This window comes from Prionailurus viverrinus, chromosome B2 (genome assembly GCF_022837055.1).
Source record: "Prionailurus viverrinus isolate Anna chromosome B2, UM_Priviv_1.0, whole genome shotgun sequence".
Lineage (NCBI taxonomy): Eukaryota > Metazoa > Chordata > Mammalia > Carnivora > Felidae > Prionailurus > Prionailurus viverrinus.
Window position 1 is genome coordinate 98,184,350 of NC_062565.1, and position 20,316 is coordinate 98,204,665.

The window sequence follows — 20,316 nt, forward strand, 5'->3', positions numbered from 1 at the left end:
CCCCTCCCCGCGTTCTTTACAGGGAAGGGGGTGGAGGGTACAACGTCCGCGAGCAAATAAACCACACAAAAACCCAAAGTGGTCGTTCCTGCTTGGCTCGACCCTTTGCAAACACCCGCTGAGCTGCTTGCCCCCCTGCTTCCCGTCTGGTCCTTTTTCTGGAAGTGTCAAGGGCCGGTCCGCGCTCGGACTCATGTTCGCCTTCCCGGCCCGCGGGGCCAAGAGAGGAGAAGGTGGCTGCCCGTGCCGTTCCCGGGCTCGGGCCCCTCGGCCAGGAGAAGGGGTACAAGGGGGCGCGGAGGCGGCAGGGCCAGGGGCGAGGAGGAGAAGAGCGGAAGACGCCACAGACTTTGGCTGCGGCGCCGCGGGAAGCACTTGAGCGGGCCCGAACGAAACATAAACAAACGCACGCCCGCTCGGGCTCCTACCGCCGCTCGGCTGCGCCAGCTCCGGCCGCTGCCCGCTTTAAAGGCGCGGCCCGCGCCCCTCCCCCGCCCCCGCCCCTCCCCCTTCTTCCCCGCCCAGCCACCTAGCCCAGGAGGGACCTGCAGATCTGGCGGCCGCGGCGGCGGGGGAGGGGGCTGCCCCGTGCGAGCCCGTCGATTCGCTCCGGTCTCCCCCGAGGCCTGGCCAGGGGGCGGTGTCTGCTGCGCCAGGTTCGCGGGACGCACGTCTCCAGGTCTGCCTGCTTCTAGGAGGCGGGCGCCGTGCGGCCGGGAAGCGGCGGCAGCGGGCGAGGACTCGCCGAGGACCGGGCTCCAGCCCGGGATAACGAACTCTCCTTCTCTCTCCTCTCGTGCTTCCCCAGGCGGCGGCAGTAGCGGCAGCGGCTCCCGGGAGCCCGAGCCTTCGCGGCGCCCCCGTCCCTCCCCCGCCGCACCCCGCCCCGGCGCGAGAGGAGAGCGCGAGAGCCCGAGCCGCGGGCGGGCGGGCGGCGAAGATGGCAGAGGCACCGGCCTCCCCGGCCCCGCTCTCTCCGCTCGAAGTGGAGCTGGACCCGGAGTTCGAGCCCCAGAGCCGGCCGCGCTCCTGTACGTGGCCCCTGCAGAGGCCAGAGCTCCAGGGGAGCCCGGCCAAGCCCTCGGGGGAGACGGCCGCCGATTCCATGATCCCCGAAGAGGAGGACGATGAAGACGACGAGGACGGTAGCGGTAGGGCCAGCTCGGCCATGGCGATCGGCGGCGGCGGGAGCGGCACGCTGGGCTCCGGGCTGCTCCTTGAAGACTCGGCCCGGCTGCTGGCTCCTGGAGGGCAGGACTCCGGGTCCGGGCCAGCCCTCGCGGCGGGCGCGCTGAGCGGGGGGACGCAGACGCCGCTGCCGCCTCAGCAGCCACTGCCACCGCCGCAGCCGGGGGCGGCTGGGGGCTCCGGGCAGCCGAGGAAATGCTCGTCGCGGCGGAACGCCTGGGGAAACCTGTCCTACGCCGACCTGATCACTCGCGCCATCGAGAGCTCCCCGGACAAACGGCTCACTCTGTCCCAGATCTACGAGTGGATGGTGCGCTGCGTGCCCTACTTCAAGGATAAGGGCGATAGCAACAGCTCGGCCGGGTGGAAGGTGCGTACCCACCTCGGGCGGGCGGCCGGACCCGCCGGGCCTCCTGCGCAGTGCGAGACGCGCCTTCGATTCATCGGAGCGCGCCTGCGGGCGCTGGGGAGAGGGGTTGGCAGCGAGAGCCTCCGCTGTGAGGTTTCGGGGGATCTGTGTGACCCCCAGAGGAGGGGAACCTGGGGTCGGCCGCGGAGGGGGGTTGGGGAAATGAGGCTTCCGGGGAAGCCTCGGGCATGGCCAGGTGAGGAGAGGGGGCAAGGGATGCCGGCGAGGGAAGGACTGGCGGACAGGAGTGCGTTTGACGGATTCCCCGGACTGCGCGGAGGAGGTAGGTCTGCGGCTAACTTCGAAGTAGAAATCACCGTAGTGGGGGGTGCGGGGAGGGCGCTGCGGGTGGAGTGAGAGGATGTGGGGGAGTGTTTGGGACTTGGTGCCCGGAGAAGCGGTTGGATTTGTGGTTCCCAGTCTGTCACAGGAGCATGGTCGTTGTTACTAGCTGGATGAGCACCCTTACGTCGAAGTTTCTAGCGTGTGGATGTTAATTCCCACAGGCATACCGGTCCCATTAGAAAAAGCAGTGGTCGTAAACCTTTTCCTGGCTGCTTGTCTTTCCTTGTCTGTGTTGACGTCTTTATTAGAGAGGTTTTCCCAGTAAACGAGTCTCCAAACTTGAGATGTTCTGGGTCCTGGAATGGGCCAGCCCTTCCACCTTAAGGCAGACTAGCCACACCTGCTGCTTCTATTGAGGCCTGGACTCTGGCGCTATTTGAGGCCAGGTCCAGGTGTGGAGGACTGGGGCCTGGAGCTTCACCTAGCCTTCCCTGGCCTAGGGGAGGGAGATGTAGTGGCAGGACTGGGCCATAATGGCTTCTACCTATAAGTGAACCAGAAGGGAGGCTCTCTACTGTTCCTTTTCAGCCTCTTGGGGCACTGGGCACATGGTAGGGAGAGAGGTGTGGAAAGGCCTATGATGTAATGACTTCCTGCAGTTGGGCATCTAAACAGATTAACTCCTGTGCCCCTGCTGGGCTGCTGATACCCAGCTGCTTTGCTCTTCCTGGCACCTCATTCTCCTGGCCTCTACCCCAAGATATGAATGTGTCATTACCAGGCAAAAGAGGTACATGTGGAGATACATATCACTTATCAGTTGCTTCTATTTGCAAGTTAGCTTTTTTTTTTTTAATTAAAGAGGTGGTTGCTTCCTTCCTCAGTCCTCTTCACTGTATCTTCCTGGATTCCAGTATGTGTGTACAGCAAGAACAGTGTAATCTTGGTGGAGAACTGGAGCCCTGGAGAGGAATTTGTGTAAAAATTGAAGAATGTAGTGTGTTTTAAAGAAAAAAGAACTTAATGTGTTGAGTTTTAATTTGCTTAAAAAAAAACTTGCAAAGTACCTTTTTTTAAAATTTCTTATGGCTAGAAAAGGACTTGTTGAGATTTTTTTTCTTTTTTTTTTAAGTTTATTAATCTTGAGAGAGACAGACAGCGTGAGGGAGGGGCAGAGAGAGAATCCCAAGCAGTCTCCATGCTGTGAGTGCAGAGGCCAGCTCAGGGCTCGAACTCAGGAAACTGAGATCATGACCTGAGCCGAAATCGAGAGTCAGATGCTTAACTGAGCCACCCAGGCGCCCCTTGCTGAGATACTTTAAAAGCAAAATGTGTGCTTTGAAATTATTCCACATATCTGTCTCATTTCCTTTAATGAATGCTGACATTATGAATCTTACATTTGATTTAATTTTAAAGCTTTGCAAAAGAATGCCAGCTGTGTGATCCGAGGGCCATTTACAGAAAGCATGGGAGTGAGTTCCATTTCAAAACAGTGTTACTGTGATAGCTTTTAAAACTGAATTTCCAAGTGAATAGCAAGGGTTAATCTCAGTGTATAGTGTCAGGAAGGGGTGGATTTCAAGATCTAAGAAAATGGATATAGGGGTTTGGAATATTTTTCAAATTTCTCACACTTGCAGTGAGTCCTGTATATTTTGAACTTGGTGCAGAGGATCTGCTAGTTAAAAGTTAGCTAGTTAAAGCTAAAAAGTTAGCGTTGGAAGGGTTTTCACATTTCCTATGACTTTCAAGTTTACAAAAGTAATTTAATCCCACAAATAATATTTCTTGCTATTGTGCTTACAGTTAAAGATGGTAACAGTTTTGATTTTTTTTTTTTAAAGATCTAGGTGAGAAAGTAGTATTACCAAAAGTAGCCATGAATTGTGATTGAGTTAATTATATTTTCACATAGCTTGCAGGACTTAAACAATAGAGATTTGGGGCCTAGTCATAAACTTTATGGTTTTATGTCCTTAACCTTTTTTTGGTCTCATGCTATCTCATGTCTCTCTCTCTCTCTCTCTCTCTCTCTCTCTTTTTTGGTTGGAGTATATTCAATGCACAGTGTTAAATTAGTTTCTATCTTATCTCTAACATTTGTGAAATATAAATTGAAACTCGAGCCTTAATATGTTTAATACAGGGCATAAAGTAAAATGTCTTTATGTTTAAGGTAAGTAAAATTATTTTTAAGATTTTATACTAGTTCTGAGTATCACATGACAACTTGTGGGGATATCCTTTAAAGATTTTTTGTAAGATGACTTTCATCAAAAGATGCACCCATGCAGGAACTTCCAAATCTTTGATGATGGAGAAAGCCCTTTGAAACTGGGGCTGGTTTCATATTCTGATTATGACTAATAGCCAGCCTTTTTTTGTGCTTGTGGTTCAGTGGGGGTGGTAGAAGAGGGAAGAGGGAGAGGTCAGGAGCTAATTGTGACCCATTTCCCTGCGTCCAAGTTTCAGGAGTTGATTCCTATCACGATTAGTCATTTTGAGAGCAGGCATGTGCACTTAAACCACACTGCTTTCATTCTTAGTTACGCATTAAGGTTTTTAACTTCTAAAAATGTCTAGAATTCAGGTTAACCTCTCCTAGTCCTGTGTGCACATAGGCACAGTATGCAGGGCTTAGGCCTTGCTTTTTTCGTGGCTTTTTTGGCCTGTTGCATTCTGAGATTCTGTCACCAGAATTCTCACCCTAAGATCAGAGAATGAAAGGATTAGAAAAGAAGGCATTGGAGATCAGAACTGGGACTAGTGATTTGAAGCCCTGGTTGCATATTAGAATCACCTGGGAGCTTAAAAAAAAAAAGCCAATACCCAGAGAATCGGTTTTAATTGGGCTGGTCTGGGGCTTAGCATTATTTTTGTTTGTTTGTTTTTGTTTAAGTTTCTCAGGTTATTCTAATACACAGCCAGGATGAGGCTTGCAGAGATTTTTCAACTCCCTCATAGGTGAAGAACCTGATTCTTCAAGTTAAGGACTTCTCTAAGATCACACAGCTAGTTAGTACACAGGTCATTAATAGTCGCAGTTCTGGAGATTTGTTCTTTATCACACTATTTTCCTCTTTAAATCGAGGATCTATTTTTTAAAAGTCACTTACTAAGTAACAAGTAGTCTTACACAAGTAAAAGATGCTTTCCTGAAAAGCATATTTGCCTCTCAGTCTAAAGATATCTTGGTTATTATTTTAGCATCAGAAACAGATGAATATTGATGGAGGCTGAATGAGTTTTTCATATTTGTATAGCCGTCCAGTGTTGATCAGTACGGGTACTTAGGAATTATGAAGTGATGAAGGTGGCAGAAAAGATAGCATTTTAACAAAAGGAGGAAGTTCCTGGTTAACTTAGGTTTGAAAGATGCATATTGTGCCAGACAGAAAGGTGATGGCTATCTCACAGGCTCCCTTACCTCAGGCAATAAGTAGAAATGAATAATCAGATGTGGTCACGAGGGGAAAAGGTTACATTTCCTTTAATTCGGATTAAGTTTACTTGTACTGCACCACCCATAATTAAACTGGTTTGTTCTCTCGGTTCCTCCTGGGGAGGGGGGCAGACCTCTAGGACTCCAGGGTTTACCTGTTAAGGTCTATTTATTGCTTATTCACCTACTCACACCCACACACCTGCATTTCCCACGGGGTTAGGGCATGATTGTATCAAGTAGCCGTGAGTTTCTGTTCTGGTTCTCAAAATTTCACAATGGAGGATCTTGTGTGTGTGACGATTTCTGCTGCTGCTTTGGAGGTTAATTCTGCAAGAGACTAGTCTTCTTTCATGTGACAATGTGTACTCTTACAGCCTCTTCCCAGAGTGAAAAGATGAGGACCCACCTGCCACGCAGTGCTTGTTGATGTTCTTACCGTTCTGGTTCTTTAGATTAATGCATGCAGTTCCTTCCCAACACACTGTGTTAAGAAAATGTCATTTTAACTGCAACTTTTATATTTAAAAAATATTTTTTTTTAATTCCAAAATGACAAAGTTGTGATAATTCCATGTTGGCTTGTAATTCTCCCCTCAGTCACCTTTTGGAGTAACTCACCAAAGGGCCAGTTACAGTCGTGTGTAAGGAATCTGTCTTCTGCTTGGCCCATGTTACCAAAATGCTGTTTTGTAACTTCCTTTGGCAGGACTGTCTTCGTCAGGGATTCTCAGCGAATACACTTCCTCTTCCTACAGCCTCAGCACACTAGGGGGACTGGGGGACTGTTTTTCCTCTTTTTCAAAGCTGTGTCATCGACCTCTGAAGTGAAGAAATTGGCCCTTTTAAACTTTGATCTGTGGGCCCTGTAGCAGAGAGAGTCTTTAAAAAAGAAGCTAAGTGTTTGTTTTGATGTGTTTATCTCCTTCTTAGAAAATGAAATGAAACTATGCAGACTTATTTTTAGGAGATTTTAGGAGGGTTCTATTTTAAGAGAATGACACCATAGAAGAACATCTTGTAGTTCAACTTCTTAATACGTGTGATTCTTACTTAAAACCTGCAAGATATTTTTATTTAGGAAATTAATGAAGAGTCCTTGTCCCAGTAAAAAGTCATTTATTTGGTCTGGAAAAAGTTTAGCAGATACCATCCATCCAAAGATCTTCATAAATATGCAAAGATAAGACTGTTTAGGTCTGTACATTCTGGCAGGGCACCCTGCTGACCCACTGCTTATCAGATCAGATTCCCAGGCTGGAGAGAATATGGAATTTATTTTGTTTTCATACCTTACTCGTCTTGCCTGGAGGGAACAGACTTGATCCTCTCTTGAGTCATTTTTCTCCTTACCTTTTCCTGTATCACAAATTGAAGAGTCGTGAAGAGCCACTCTGGCCTTTTGCTGCTATAGAAGGAGTTGGGAATGACACATATATAGGTAAGTTAGTGTCCGTGGACGTTATAGCTGGCATACAGTAAGTGACCGAAGATCAGAGAGAGAAAACCTTTTTACCATTTTCATCACATGCCATTTTATTCATGCAACAAACCGTCAAAGGCATCCCATTCACAGACAGGGCTTTCTCCTGGGCCTAAGGGATATAGTAGGAGCACAAGTCACATAAGGTTCCAGTTCACAGGATTCATGTTCTATTGGAGGAAGACAAAAAATAAACGTGCAAATCAGTGTTCTATGAACTTGTCATTGTTGTTCATTCACTTTGCCTTTTTTCACATCTGTACTTCTGCTTTCATCAGTGCTTCAGCTCTCTGCAGAGAAGTTACTGGCAAATTGGAAAGTTGGTGTTGAACTCTGGCTTGGAGCTGGTCTTTAATTCTCTGCCGATCATTTTTTTCCAGCTTGCTTTGGAGACGCAAGGCCACTGTGGCATGGCTCCTATAGTTTGGGTCTGTTTGGGAGAAGCTGGGTTTTTTCCAGGTCTGCCCAGATTAGGGCACACCTGTGGTCCTGGCCTGATCTGGGATCTCCAGTTCTGTCGTATGGGGCCTGGTAGAGGACTGGCCTCCCTCTGGAGTGGAGGTGGAGCCTTGATACAGCTGACTCATCCACATTGCTTCTCGCCTCAAATTTAGAACTAAAAGAGGTTTTAAAGATCATCTAACTACTTCATTTTATGGGTGAGGAGCAGGACGAGAGCATGTGAGTGACTGTCCAGGATCCTACAAGCTAGCAGAGATGGAGCTAAGAGTGTGTCCACGTGAGCCCCGGGAACCACTGTTCTGTAATGTCTGCTGTTAACCATTGTGGTTTCACAGCTGTTCGTGTCATTGCTTCCATTTCTGCAAACTCTTACTTCATTTGCTTGCCTCTGATTCCCCTCCCCCTTCGTTTAGGCTGGTTTGTGCTAAAGTAACTGTGTTGCTCTTTTAGCATTCTCCATCAGTGCTTTTAGCTTAACCTAAAAGCCCTCTGTTTTAACCCTACTCCACCCTACTGTGCCCACCCCTGACTCCCACCTACTTGCTTTGTCATTTTTCTCTGACTCCTCTTGATTCCCAAGGACAGTGTAAGAGCCTCCAAAGCGCAGAATGTGTCTGCCAGACAATAACATATCTGATCCTTGGAGCTGCTTTTTGGATCATTATGTCCACAGCCCATGAAGATAGCCTTGTTCTGGGACTCTTGACACTGAGAGAGATGATGTGATTCGAGAGTGAGAGTGAGCGATACCACATGTGGAGTCTTTTGGATACTTCTAGCTATGAAGTCTGAGACCTCCTAGCATTGATGTTGCTAGGGTATGGTGTAGTTATGAAAGGATACTCTGCTATCTAAGGCATTTCTTCTTAGTGTCTTATTTCCTCATGTAGAAGTCCCTGAAAACTTCATTAGTGCCAGTTACTACCCATCACAGAAACTGAGGGGAACCTGATCTTGGAATGACTTCATTTAGAGAAAAAGTTGAAATCAAGTCTGCTTTCTGTGTGTATGCCCCACCGATGCAGCATCAATATGCACCATCTAGAGAGAGTCTCCATGGGATTGTTCAGCCTAAAATTCATTTACCCACTTCTTACAGGAGCAAAGCTGTTGTGTAAGTTGTCCATAATGTTCTGCATTTGGAGGCAGAAGTCCCAGATGGACCTGAAGTTTTATATCCATGGATTGGGAAATAGAAGTCGTGTATGAAGGAGGAAGAGACAGCAAGCACTGTTTGAGATGGATCTTTTAAGGGCTAGTCTGGAGCTCTTCCGAGTTCATGTTTTTGAAATGTATGGTTAGGCTGTGATTATGATACAAGAGCCCAATTCTGATGGCATCCTTACCCTGACAGACTCAGTGCCTTTAACCATTTTATTCCTGACTGAACAACATTTCTTTCTCAGTATCACAATTTCCCCAGTTGGAAAAAGAAGCACAGTAGCAAGCATCCATAGAATATTGTGATGTATCCTTCCTTCCTGATAAAACACAAGTGTGTGATTGGTGCATGTTTCAAGCTGGGCTTTTCTAGACAGTGTGTCTTTCAGTTTCCACTCAGGCTTTTTTTTTTTTTTTTTTTTTTTGTCCTATTATGGGATAACATTATAAAATGAAATGGACTAGGTTCCCTTATGGGCTGTGGTCCTTTCAGTAATTTGCTACTCTAGTAGTTGCTTGTGATGAATAAGCCAGGTTCTCTTCTAGGGGCTCACCATGCCTGGGTGTCAGATGTATCCTCGTCCTGCAGTGGAGAGGTGCACACAGAGCAAGGAAAGCTTGTGGCACACTTGTAGGGGGCAAGGCTGATGCAGGAAGTGACTCCTGCTACAAACAAGTGAAATGCATTAGCTTTCCTCTGGAGTAAACTTACAATAAATCCAACAGAGATGCCTTTGGCAGTTTTAAGTAGGTGTTTGGAATTTCTTATTTGTGTGTGTGTGTGTGTGTGTGTGTGTGTGTGTGTGTGTGTGTGTGTTGGGGGAGAATCCACATCATATTTTTCATTGTGTTTTAGATGTCTAGTGAAATTAATAATTTGGCACCTGAAGCCATTGAGAATTTACTTTAAATTCAGAGCCAGCAGAGGGAGTACACAGGTCTTAAAGCTCATCTCAAGTGTTTTTTTCCCCATAAAGCCGAAATAATACCTTGATTAAAATAAAAAGGACTGTGATATATAGTGCTTCCATGTAGGTTTATGTCATCAGAAACAGATAATTTGAGGGGCGCCTGGGTGGCTCAGTCGGTTAAGCGGCTGACTTTGGGTCGGGTCATGATCTCGCGGTTTGTGAGTTCTGGCCCCGCGTTGGGCTCTGTGCTGACAGCTCAGAGCCTGCAGCCTGTTTCGGATTCTGTGTCTCCCTCTCTCTGACCCTCCCCTGCTCGTGCTCTGGCTCTCTCTGTCTCAGAAATAAATAAAACATTAAAAAAAAAACAACGGATAATTTGTGGAGGGGCTGTTAAAAACCTAAGGTAACTTTTTAAAAATTTATTTTTATTAAAATTTTTTTTTTCTTTGAAAATTCCATTTATTGGTATTGATGAACTTTGATTGCTTTTAGCTCATGCTAATAACAGCTGCTGACCACTAAGGTAACTTTTTTTTTTTTTTAAATTTTTTTTTTCAACGTTTTTATTTATTTTTGGGACAGAGAGAGACAGAGCATGAACGGGGGAGGGGCAGAGAGAGAGGGAGACACAGAATTGGAAACAGGCTCCAGGCTCCGCGCCATCAGCCCAGAGCCTGACGCGGGGCTCGAACTCACGGACCGCGAGATCGTGACCTGGCTGAAGTCGGACGTTTAACCGACTGCGCCACCCAGGCGCCCCAGGTAACTTTTTTTTTGAAAGGAAACCTTGGTCTTCTGAGACCCATGATCCACTTTCCATCCCCGAATAGTTAAATGAAAGCACTTTTAACTGAAAAATATCCTTCCCTGTCTTTCATCTTTTGTTGTTTCACTTCTGATAATATATGTGAGTGTTTATACGTAATACCAAATTTTTCAGAGTATTCAAGTGTCTGGGCTAGTGGAATGTCCTGTGTTTTAGTGCTATTTTGATTGGGACTTATGATATTTTCCAAGACTTCACAGTTTCCCACAGGTGAGAGAAAGGCAAAAGCTACATTATTTCTAATTCAGTTTGGAAGTAATAGTCCACTGGCAATTATAACCTTGAATTATTTTTTTTGATATTTCTGTAATGCTGTGATTTTGTCATCTTCTTCCCCTTTGCCCCATACTTTGGTGGTGTTGCTTTACTTTAATTTGGGAGTTGTAGTGGGTTGAATGGTATTCCCCCCAAATTCATGTCCACTTGGAACCTCAGAATGTGACCTTATTTAAAAATAGGGTCTTTTAAGGGGTGATGTGGTTAGTAGCCAAGCGCAGCAGGCGTTGCTGGGAGCCACCTGAAGCTAGGAAGAGGCCAGGGACAGTCCCCACCCTGGCATCTTCAGAGGGAGCATGGCCCTGCTGAATCCTTGGACTTCTAGCCTCCAGCACTGTGAGAGAATAGATTCTTGTTGTTTGAAGACCTCGAATTTGGTGATTTGTTATGGTAGTCTTGGGAAACAAACACGAGAGCTTGGAGATGGAAGAGAGGGACAGGCAGGGTTGCAGATAGAGGAGAAGAGTACAAAGTTCTGTTTATTTTATTACTGAGATTATTTGCCATATAACATTGGTTTCAGCTGTACAACATACTGATTCAACTTTGGTGTCTGTCACAAAACGTTCACCACAATAAGCCTACTTGAATTAACATCCATTGGTGCTCACAGTTGCAAATTTCTTTTTTTTTCTTGTAATTAGAACTTTTAAGATCTACTCTGATTTTATACCTGGAAGTTTGTGCCTTTTGACCACTGTCATCCATTCTGCCCCTCCCCATTTTAAATTAGATTAAAATTAAAATGTTAATCATTTACAGGCCACTTATAATTTAAATTTCTTCATTCTGCTGTGGGAGACAGAAGGGAGGCATGAATTTACCTGATTTCCCAGTTAGAACCACTAGAACTTGTTCCTCCTTCCCATTTCTAATATGTCCCAGGTTCCCCCTCATACCCCCTCCCCTGTCCCCCTTACTGAATTTATTTCTTGAAGCTTATGGAATGGCTGCACGTGTGGAGTGTGGGCTTGAGGTTTCTCTGAAGCCCAGGAATTCTGGCTGAGAGCTTTGGTCTAGAATCGTCCCTCTTTGAGGAGAGAAGGAAAGGAGCCTTGGGTTCTCAGTGGAAGGATCCTTTCTTTCCTATCAGGGCTTGAGAAGGTAGAGCCCAGTCAGGTCCATTGTCCTTGATTATGGTAGTAAGGCTAATCCAGAATCTCTGGAGTCCCCTCAGCTCCTCCTGTGCTTGGTTCAGGGACTTTCAAAGTTTCTCATACCTGAGCCTTCAGGCTCTTGTCTCCTTTGTGTATATTTATGTCCCAAAAACCAGTCATCTTAACGAAGCATAGAACATAGAGTGGTTGTCATCTTAGAAGTAGAAACAGTTCTGAAGTATTTAAGAGTGAGAATTGCACAGTTTAACATTCTATTTCAAAATGATATTTTTGGGAAGGAGAGCCCGGAGAGACAGTTTGATTCTTACAACAAAAAGGCGTCTTCACAACCACATTCTCAGACCTAGATATTATACTAATTATAATAATAGTAGCTAGAATTTATTGAGTACTAAGCACCAAATGCTCAGCTAGGTTTTTACATCTAATGTTGATCCTACAAGATAGGCATTTAAATGTAAATCCCAATTTAAAGATGAGGAAATGGTTCAAGGAACTTGAGATCAGACCCCAGGTTTCTTGGACTCTGGAACTTTTTTTTGCCTTTTCTATTGTGCTCTACTGTCTCCTGAGTGCCAGTGGGACTTTGGGTTGGGTGGGGGGTAAAATAAAATAGCTGCCATTTCACTTATTATTCATTTGGCAGGGAGAGTTGAGTTTGTGTGTGTGTGTGTTTTAATTTAGGTAAATTTGACATACAACATTAACTTCAGGTGTATAATGTAGCAAGTCAGTATTTGTATATATTGCAGAATGCTCACCACAAAAAGTCTAGTTAACCTCCGTCACCATTCATAGTTACAGACTTTTTTTTCTTGTGATGAGAACTTTTAAGATTTACTCTCCTAGAAACCTTCAAATATGCGATACAGTTATTAACTGTAGTCACCATGCTGTACATTACATCCCCGTGACTTATAACTGGAAGTTTGTACTTTTAGAAAATAGCTTCCATTTTAAAGGTTGCTGCTGTGTGCCACATCTTTACATATGTTACCACTAATCCTCATATTAATCCACCGGAATACTGTCTTGAAGGCTTGTCTTCCAAGTTGTGGCTGACTGGGGTAACCCCTCTGTGTGCTGCTAGGGGAGTGGACTTGGACCCATGATTTAGGCTCCTTTCCTTGATTTTATTAGCATGAGCTAATAACTTAAAAATTGAGTCAGTGCCTCGGCTTTTAGTGGGAGAATAGAAGTGGCTTGAATATTCTGTCAAAAACCTGCAGGTGTGTGGATTCTCATTTCTGATTGGTCACTTCTTTGCAGGAGCATGGTTTACTCTGCCTCATATACAAAGTGTACTATTTAGAACTAATAGACTCATACATAGTGTATAGAAATCCTTTGGGTTGGACTATTATCTCTGGCAAATTTCTGCCTTGGGAGAAGGCAGGGTATCTGTGCTTCTATTATGTTTTAGACTTTACCTAAAGCATCTAAAGTAGATGAAGGGAGACGAGACCACCAAGAAAAACAGATTGCAGGGAAACAAAATTTATAAGAAGCTCCTGGCAGCAGTTTGGCTGCTGAATCAGATCTCATAACTAAAGGTATTAAAATACCTTGTGAGGTGTTTGACTCTTTGCTATGCAGGTACCGTTGGGTTTAAAGGCAGGTTGCCAAGACAGAGACTGAAAACGTTGCATAATGCAAGTTGCTGGCCAGGTTAAAGTGTTTATCTCTACTGAAGAGCTTATTGCTTTTATCTTCAAGGTAAAAATATGTATGGGTAGGACCTAAAATGATGGTTTTAATTGGCCAGGGGAATGCAGTACTCATGTGCCCTAAGATAAAATGTGGCTAGCAGAACACGAATCCTACGTGTGTTTGAAAAAACTTCAGAACTCTCAGTTTCATAGTAAAGATAGGTGAGTAGTGCCTGGATAGTGTCCAGAAGATAGACTGAAACACTATGATAAATGTGGAGCCGGCAGAACGGTTCTGCCTGATAACTGAATATAGAGGGTGCTGGGGAGGGTGACGGGGCTGGAGGCAGTTGCAGTAGAAGGTGGCAGTGGCCACAGTGGACTTTTAAAGGTACAACTTGGGTAATCAACCTGAAGTTTAAGGTGGGCATAAAATTATATCCAATAGAGCTTGTTAGATGTGTCCTTGAAAATTCGTACTACTTTAGAAAGATCAAGTGGACGGCTGAGTCATTAATTCATATAATTCAAATTTCAAAACTGCTTTTTTCCTGAAGTGTCCAAATAATTGATTTTTGAAATATTTCTTTCATCATAAATTATCTAGATAATAGCTTCAGTTTCATATTTCATATTAAGCTCAGCTGAGTGATGTTTAACCCTTCCTGCTCACATTCCTCTCTTTTTTAAGTTTTAATTTTACTTGATATTTTTATTTTTTTTACTCAGTATTTTTAAAAGCTTGATGCATTTAAATTTTTTTATAATACCATAATGGCTTTATAAAGTAAAACTCTTTCTCTGAATGTCTCCATTAGAACTTATCTTGCTGGTAAATTCTTTAAAAATTTTTTACCTAATTTAAAATTCAGTGTTGCTGTAGATCTTCTAGGGTTTTTACCTTATTAGTTAGGATAGCTGTCCTGGGGCTTCCTGCCAGCATTTATTTGCATGTCAAGGATTTGTTGTTAAACTCACCCTCTCACCCTTTATACATGTGCATCTTTGTAAATATATATATATATATATATTTACCCCCCAGTTGGTAGAATGAGAAGGGATGTATCTTTATTTACTAGTTTTCAGTACAGTCTCATTAACAGCATTAATTTGCCATGTATGCATGTACCCATCATGCAAATAAACAGTGACCCACAGACTAAATTTTCAGCAAGATACTTTTTTTTTAAAGTAAACATTGAAACTCTGAACCCAAACATTCTTCTGAATTTGTTTAAAAGAATAATGAGCAGTTAGGTCAGGTGTACTGTTTGTGTAATCCTGAGAAGCCTAGAATGGGTTTATGAAAATTATGGGCCTGATTAATTTAAGGTTTTCTTCGAGCTGATTCCAGGGTGAGTATGCTTGCTTTGGCACACTTGGATTCTGAAGGTCCTCATAGATAACTTCCTAGGTGAGCTAGTATACAATTTCTTGAAATTAGTGGCCTAGATCAGGCCTTCTATCGCCAACCCTGTCCAGTAAAGGTAAGCTTACAGCCTTCTGTTTGACTAGGTAGATGCATGTCCTCTGCTGAACTGAAATATCTAAAGCAGTCCTATTAGTCTTCTCCCTTTCCAAGAAAGATCCTTATTTCAGGCTGAAAGGCTGTGTGTTCTGGGCCATACTTTTGGCTTTACCACATTCAACTTTCACGTTCATTGTTAAGGTAAAATTTGGTGCTTTGATCATAGGTAGCAATTAGTAGGTGTTCTTTGGGAGGAGGGAAAGGGTTTATTCTGATGGTCTTATGAAATCAGGGAATGCTTTGAGTTAATTTGTGGGTAATCAGTACTGAGTAAGTGAAGTAGCATGTGTTAAATTAGAAAAGTTGTATTAGTGAAAACTATGTCTTCTAAATTGATTTTGAAATAATTACTTAACAAATGGATGTTTTTAATCAAATTATAGTTCTCATTTTCAAGATGCTGATTTATCCACATCTTAGTTTTCTAATCAGATCAAAAACTTTAAATTGATGAATTGGTTTTTAAATGTTAACACGGTGGAAATACATCTGAATTTTTCTCTCTGGGCTCCCAGTGTTTGACCTACTGATATGAGCAGAGATAATTTTCACCCGACTTCTGTCTGTATCATCTGCTTTGAGATTCCCTGCTCTGTCCATTGAGCACCAACTCTGTTTTGCTGTTTTGCTTCATAATTATACCTTAAATAGGATCGTAAAGCATTCAAACATTTTTTTTTCCAGCTTGTTACCTCATGCATCTAGTGCTAGTCAAGAAGGGAGAGAAGAAAATAACTTGGTTTTATCATCTGAACCACATGATTTTACAACTTTGAAAACTCATTTGTCAGTGTGGTTACTAGGAAGATAATTTCACTTACCAAGTGCTCTGAGAGTTATTCCTTCAATCTCCTTCCTCTTGCATCCCCTTTAAAATTTTTTAAAAATTGTTTTCAGGGGTGGGGGCTCCCTAGTGGCTCATTCGGTTGAGCATCCAACTCTTGATCTTGGCTCAAGTCCAGGTGGGACTCAGTGGTGTGTGTGGCACCTGCTTGGGATTCTCTCTCTCCCTCTCTCTCTGCACCTCCCCCATGCATGCGCCCCCCCCTTCCGAAAATAGATAAACATTAAAAATATATATATTTAGGGGCGCCTGGGTGGCTCCGTCGGTTGGGCGTCTGTCTTCGGCTCAGGTCATGGTCTCACAGTTTGTGGGTTCAAGCCCTGCATCAGGCTCTGTGTTGATAGCTGGAAGTCTGGAGCCTGTTTTGGATTCTGTGTCTCCCTCTCTCTGCCCCTCCCCCACTTGCACTCTTTCTCTCGCTCTCTCAAAAATAAACATTAAAAAAAGGTATATATGTATATTTATAATTTTCTTCAGGGGTAAGTTTTTTGGCACATGATTTCAAAGTTGAACCTTTAGATGATTTGTTTGTGAGAAGTTAAAGCTGTTTGCCTTAAGTCTCTAGTTATTAACTCTTCTGAGAAAAAATAGTACATTTTGTTAAAAGGGTTTCTTGAAATATCCTCTGGACTGTTATAAGTCTTTGACAAATGTGGGCAGTTCCTTGATCATGTAGCCATTTCTGATTTTTGAACCTCGAACAGCCAACAATGCTGGGTTGATTTTTATATCAGTCTCGGAATCTAAGAGCCTCAGTTTTACCTGCTGCAGTCACCCTCAGCTCTTCTCCCATTTTTTTTCTTTCCTTTTATGTCATTAAGAGATTATGAAAGGGGACTCACTGCCCTTCTTTTTCCCATTCACCTACTATCTCTCTGTGATCTTTCTCCTACATCAGTGATTTTCATCTTCAGCTGCATTTGAGAATTGCCTGGGGATCTTTGAAAAACACCTGTGTCTAGGTCCCATCCTAAAATAATTAGGTTAGAATCTCTAGATATGGGGCCTAGGCATCCATATTTTTTAAGGCTCTCAGGAGGCTACAGTATACAGTTAGGGCTGAGAACCGTTGTCTTAGAGAAATGAGTTATCAACTATTTTAGAATTGACTTCTAGACCTATTTCTACCTTCTCCTCCGTGGGAAGATTACCAAGTAGAGTTTGCTCCCTGGAAGCTCCATATAAAAGGGACTGCTGTCTAGTTGGGCTCAAAGAGAACAGTTGGTTTCTAAGACAAGGGCATCATTATTTAACAAACTGTGCTTAGCTAGGATTTCCTCCTCTCTTTCATATAAATGAATGTGGTTTCTTTAATGTTTCCAACTCCCACCTGTTTTTCTAGTTTCCAGTGGACCCTGGTTAACCTATTTTAAAGTTTTCAGGAATTTGCAAAAAGAGATGGTGCTATTTCAAGTCATTGCATGAGACTTGAACACTGAGACACTTAAATGTACTGTCTTTCTTTTGTGCAACCCAACCTGATATACTAATGAGACCTGCCATATTCTGACATTAAGCTAGTGGTTCTCAAAGTGTGGCCTCCAGAACAGCAACATTAGCATCACCTAGGAACTTGGAAATGCAGGTTCTTGGGCCCAGCTCAGACATTGAATCAGAATCTCTGGACCCAGCATTCAATGTTATAATAAGGCCTCCAGGTAATTCTGCAAGCTGAAATTTAAGAACTGCTTAAGTCATTTGCTAAGACTGGAATTCCTCTGGTAACAGATTGGGAGTCAAAAATAAAAATTCTCATACCACCTTGGCTTCAGAATCCTGACAAGAGTGGGAAAAGATGAACAGCCATCTCATGGTGGTATCTGTTGAAATGGAATGAAGACCCTAGCCCCTTGAGTGTTCTAGACTTGCCACAAATCCTCGTTGCCGTGTAGCTTCCTGTGAGGGCAAGGGCACCAACCTCCCTCCTGGATAACCTTAATGAAGGATCTGCTCAGGTGCACAGAGGATGCCAGATGTTCATTCTGGAGCATATATTGTGTTCAAAGGACTTGTGTTTAGGTTGGATTCTTGTTGTTTTGTGATCTTTTTTCCCTTGTTTGTTTTGGTCTTTTGGGAATGTTCTTAGATTTAAGACTAGCATCAGACAGGGGAGTAGTTGTAGTGACTCATCCACCGACAGACGTGGGACATGTGGGAGAAAGATAAGATTAAAATGTGCTGGGTGTAATCAGTGTGGAGGGTGAGTGACGCGAAGGGGAAAGTGATGCAGCTTTCATGATGAGGTCAGAGGCGACGCCGTGGTGGTGAGGAGATGGCATCCATCTTGGCTCAGGGTCCTAAAAAGGCGCACAGCCTCTCCCACAAGGTGAAGCCAGGTAAAGATCAAAACAAGTTACTCGTGCTGTCAGTATCATTGGATTCTGTAGTCCATTAAGCTGGGCCTCATGATCATCCATATCAAACATAGCTGATCGCTTTAGGAATATAAATAGTGCAAAGAAGAGTGGGTTGGCCAGACTTGGAGGTTCATTTCAGGACCTCTTAGCAGCTGCTTCAGAATGCTGCCTGAGATTCATAAATACTCTTATATCTGACACATTAAAAAAACAACAACACAGGATTAGTTTGGATTACAAATTCCTCTGCTGTTAGTAGCATACCTTTTCCTTCATGAAGCTCTGTCAGAGGCAACAGGGCTTGCTTGGGTACTGAGCTGCGGAGGCGTGGTGATCTGTTTCTTCCTGGGAATGGGGAGGCCAGACAAGTTACTTTTCTCAGATTCGCCAAGATTCTTGAGAATGATCAGGAAGGCAGGTTCAGATGTTGAGACATCAGAATGTTCACGCAGTGGTGGAGAAAGCTACATCGAGATACTTCTGTCTGGGGCCAGAGTTTGGAGGAGTGTCCTAAAAGTGCCATGAACACTGTAAGCAGCATTCAAAGTTGGACTCCAGGAGATTACTAGGGACTTCTAAGATCAGAAGTCAGTCAGAGACAGCTGGTGGGATGCTTCCCAAAGCTGCCACTGCTCACAGATGAAATGTGTAAATGTCTTCATTCACTTCCATTTTGTTTTTCCAAAAGGATGGGCCACTGCTTGCATGTTTTGGGCATGGGGAAAGAGGGGTATCTTGAAAAAATCCTGGTATCAAGGATGCATTTGCAGAGGAGTAAAGTATCTTAAGGAAGAGTCAGGCTCATAAGAAAAAGCCTGCCTGGCAGCAGTCTTAGAAGTCTTGGCTCCCAGCCCAAGGATGAGAGGGATCTGAGTCCTTAGCTCCTGTGGCCCAGATCTGAAGATGGTAACAAGGGACATCTGTCTGGTTGACCCCTCTTTCAAAATCCCTTCTCGGAGGCTGTAGAGGAGGCCTTTGGTTTTGAGGAGAAGGTCCCTCTGTTCCCTGACTTCTGCATGCTGCTGAACTGGGGAGAGTTGATGATGCTGGAAAGCTTTTATCCCCTCTCTCCGAAAAGGGCAAAAACCATTATATCTTCATCCTGCTTTGGTGCAAATGAGAGATATGTGCAGTCTCAGCCTTAAGGTTTACCCATCATTTTCATGGCTGTAACTAAAAGCTACTATTATTTGGCATATATTATGTGCCAAATACTGCTAAGAGTAGTATGCATATTAGCTCTTCCTCTTTACAGATGAGGAAACTGAGGTACAGGAATATTAAGTGACTTGGCTAAAACCATACAGTTGAGATACCTGCGTCAGTATGTCTCTGCTTGGACTAAACTCTGAAATCAATAATTTATCTACTTTAGGGATTTTGATTTTATAATACTGCCTGAGACCTCACTGGACTGACGTCTCTCATTTGGGTTTAAGAGTAGAGAAAGGAGGGGAGTTTGCATGATCTTCTGTTAAAATTAAGACAGATGTGTTCTGCCTGGCCTGTCACTCTTTCAGAGCCCATAAAGAACAGGCTTGAGTGTTAAGCTGTAGGCAAGCATTCATATTGAACACAACAGGCTTTTGTTTTATTATTATTTTTTAAAGATTTGCACTCCTGTGAAGTGTAATTATTCTTAGGGATGGGACTCTGCAAACTGCCTATTTTCTCCAGGTTGCAAAGCAGATATAAGTGATATTCCAAGAAGGGCGACCCAAGTCATATTTTGCAAATTGAGAAATGAGACACAGATGCTCTGACTTGAACTGCATCTAAACTTCCCTGTGACCACTGCTTTTTCTCTCTCCCTCTCCCTCTCCCCTGGGCAAGTGGAAGCAGCCCAATTGTGTTCCACCACTTGGTGAATAGCTACATCTTTGTGGCCTGGCTTGGGAAGCCAGTGGATCATTTAGGTCTAGCTTTCATTCTTTTCTTGGATCTTTTTCACACTCAGGCCCAGGATATTGTGTGTGTTGGTTTAAGAAGATGAACTGAAGTGAAAAGGTGTTGAATTATGGAAGCATCAGGAGGAGGATAAGTTGTAGAGGACATGGGTGAATACTTGATTGGCAAAGAGGGATCTAGGAACATGGGTGATGGCCCAGTAAAAATACCTTGGCTGGGGCGCCTGGGTGGCACAGTCGGTTAAGCGTCCGACTTCAGCCAGGTCACGATCTCGCGGTCCGTGAGTTTGAGCCCCGCGTCAGGCTCTGGGCTGATGGCTCAGAGCCTGGAGCCTGTTTCCGATTCTGTGTCTCCCTCTCTCTCTGCCCCTCCCCCGTTCATGCTCTGTCTCTGTCCCAAAAATAAATAAAAACGTTGAAAAAAAATAAAAAAAAAAATACCTTGGCTGAAGCTGGATTGTGATGAC

At 44.1% G+C, this 20,316-nt stretch overlaps 1 protein-coding gene across 2 annotated transcripts in view; it reads left to right on the forward strand.

Moving 5' to 3' along the window:
* Positions 1-904: 904 nt before the first annotated feature.
* FOXO3 (forkhead box O3) overlaps positions 905-20,316 on the forward strand; it is a 125,463-nt gene continuing 106,051 nt past the window's right edge. For both annotated transcript variants that reach the window (XR_007152086.1, XM_047858252.1), the window contains exon 1: positions 905-1,558. Coding sequence is in view for 1 of the 2 variants with exons in the window: in XM_047858252.1 (XP_047714208.1) it covers positions 941-1,558 (618 nt within the window). In the remaining variant the exon portion in view is untranslated. The remainder of the gene's footprint in view (positions 1,559-20,316) is intronic.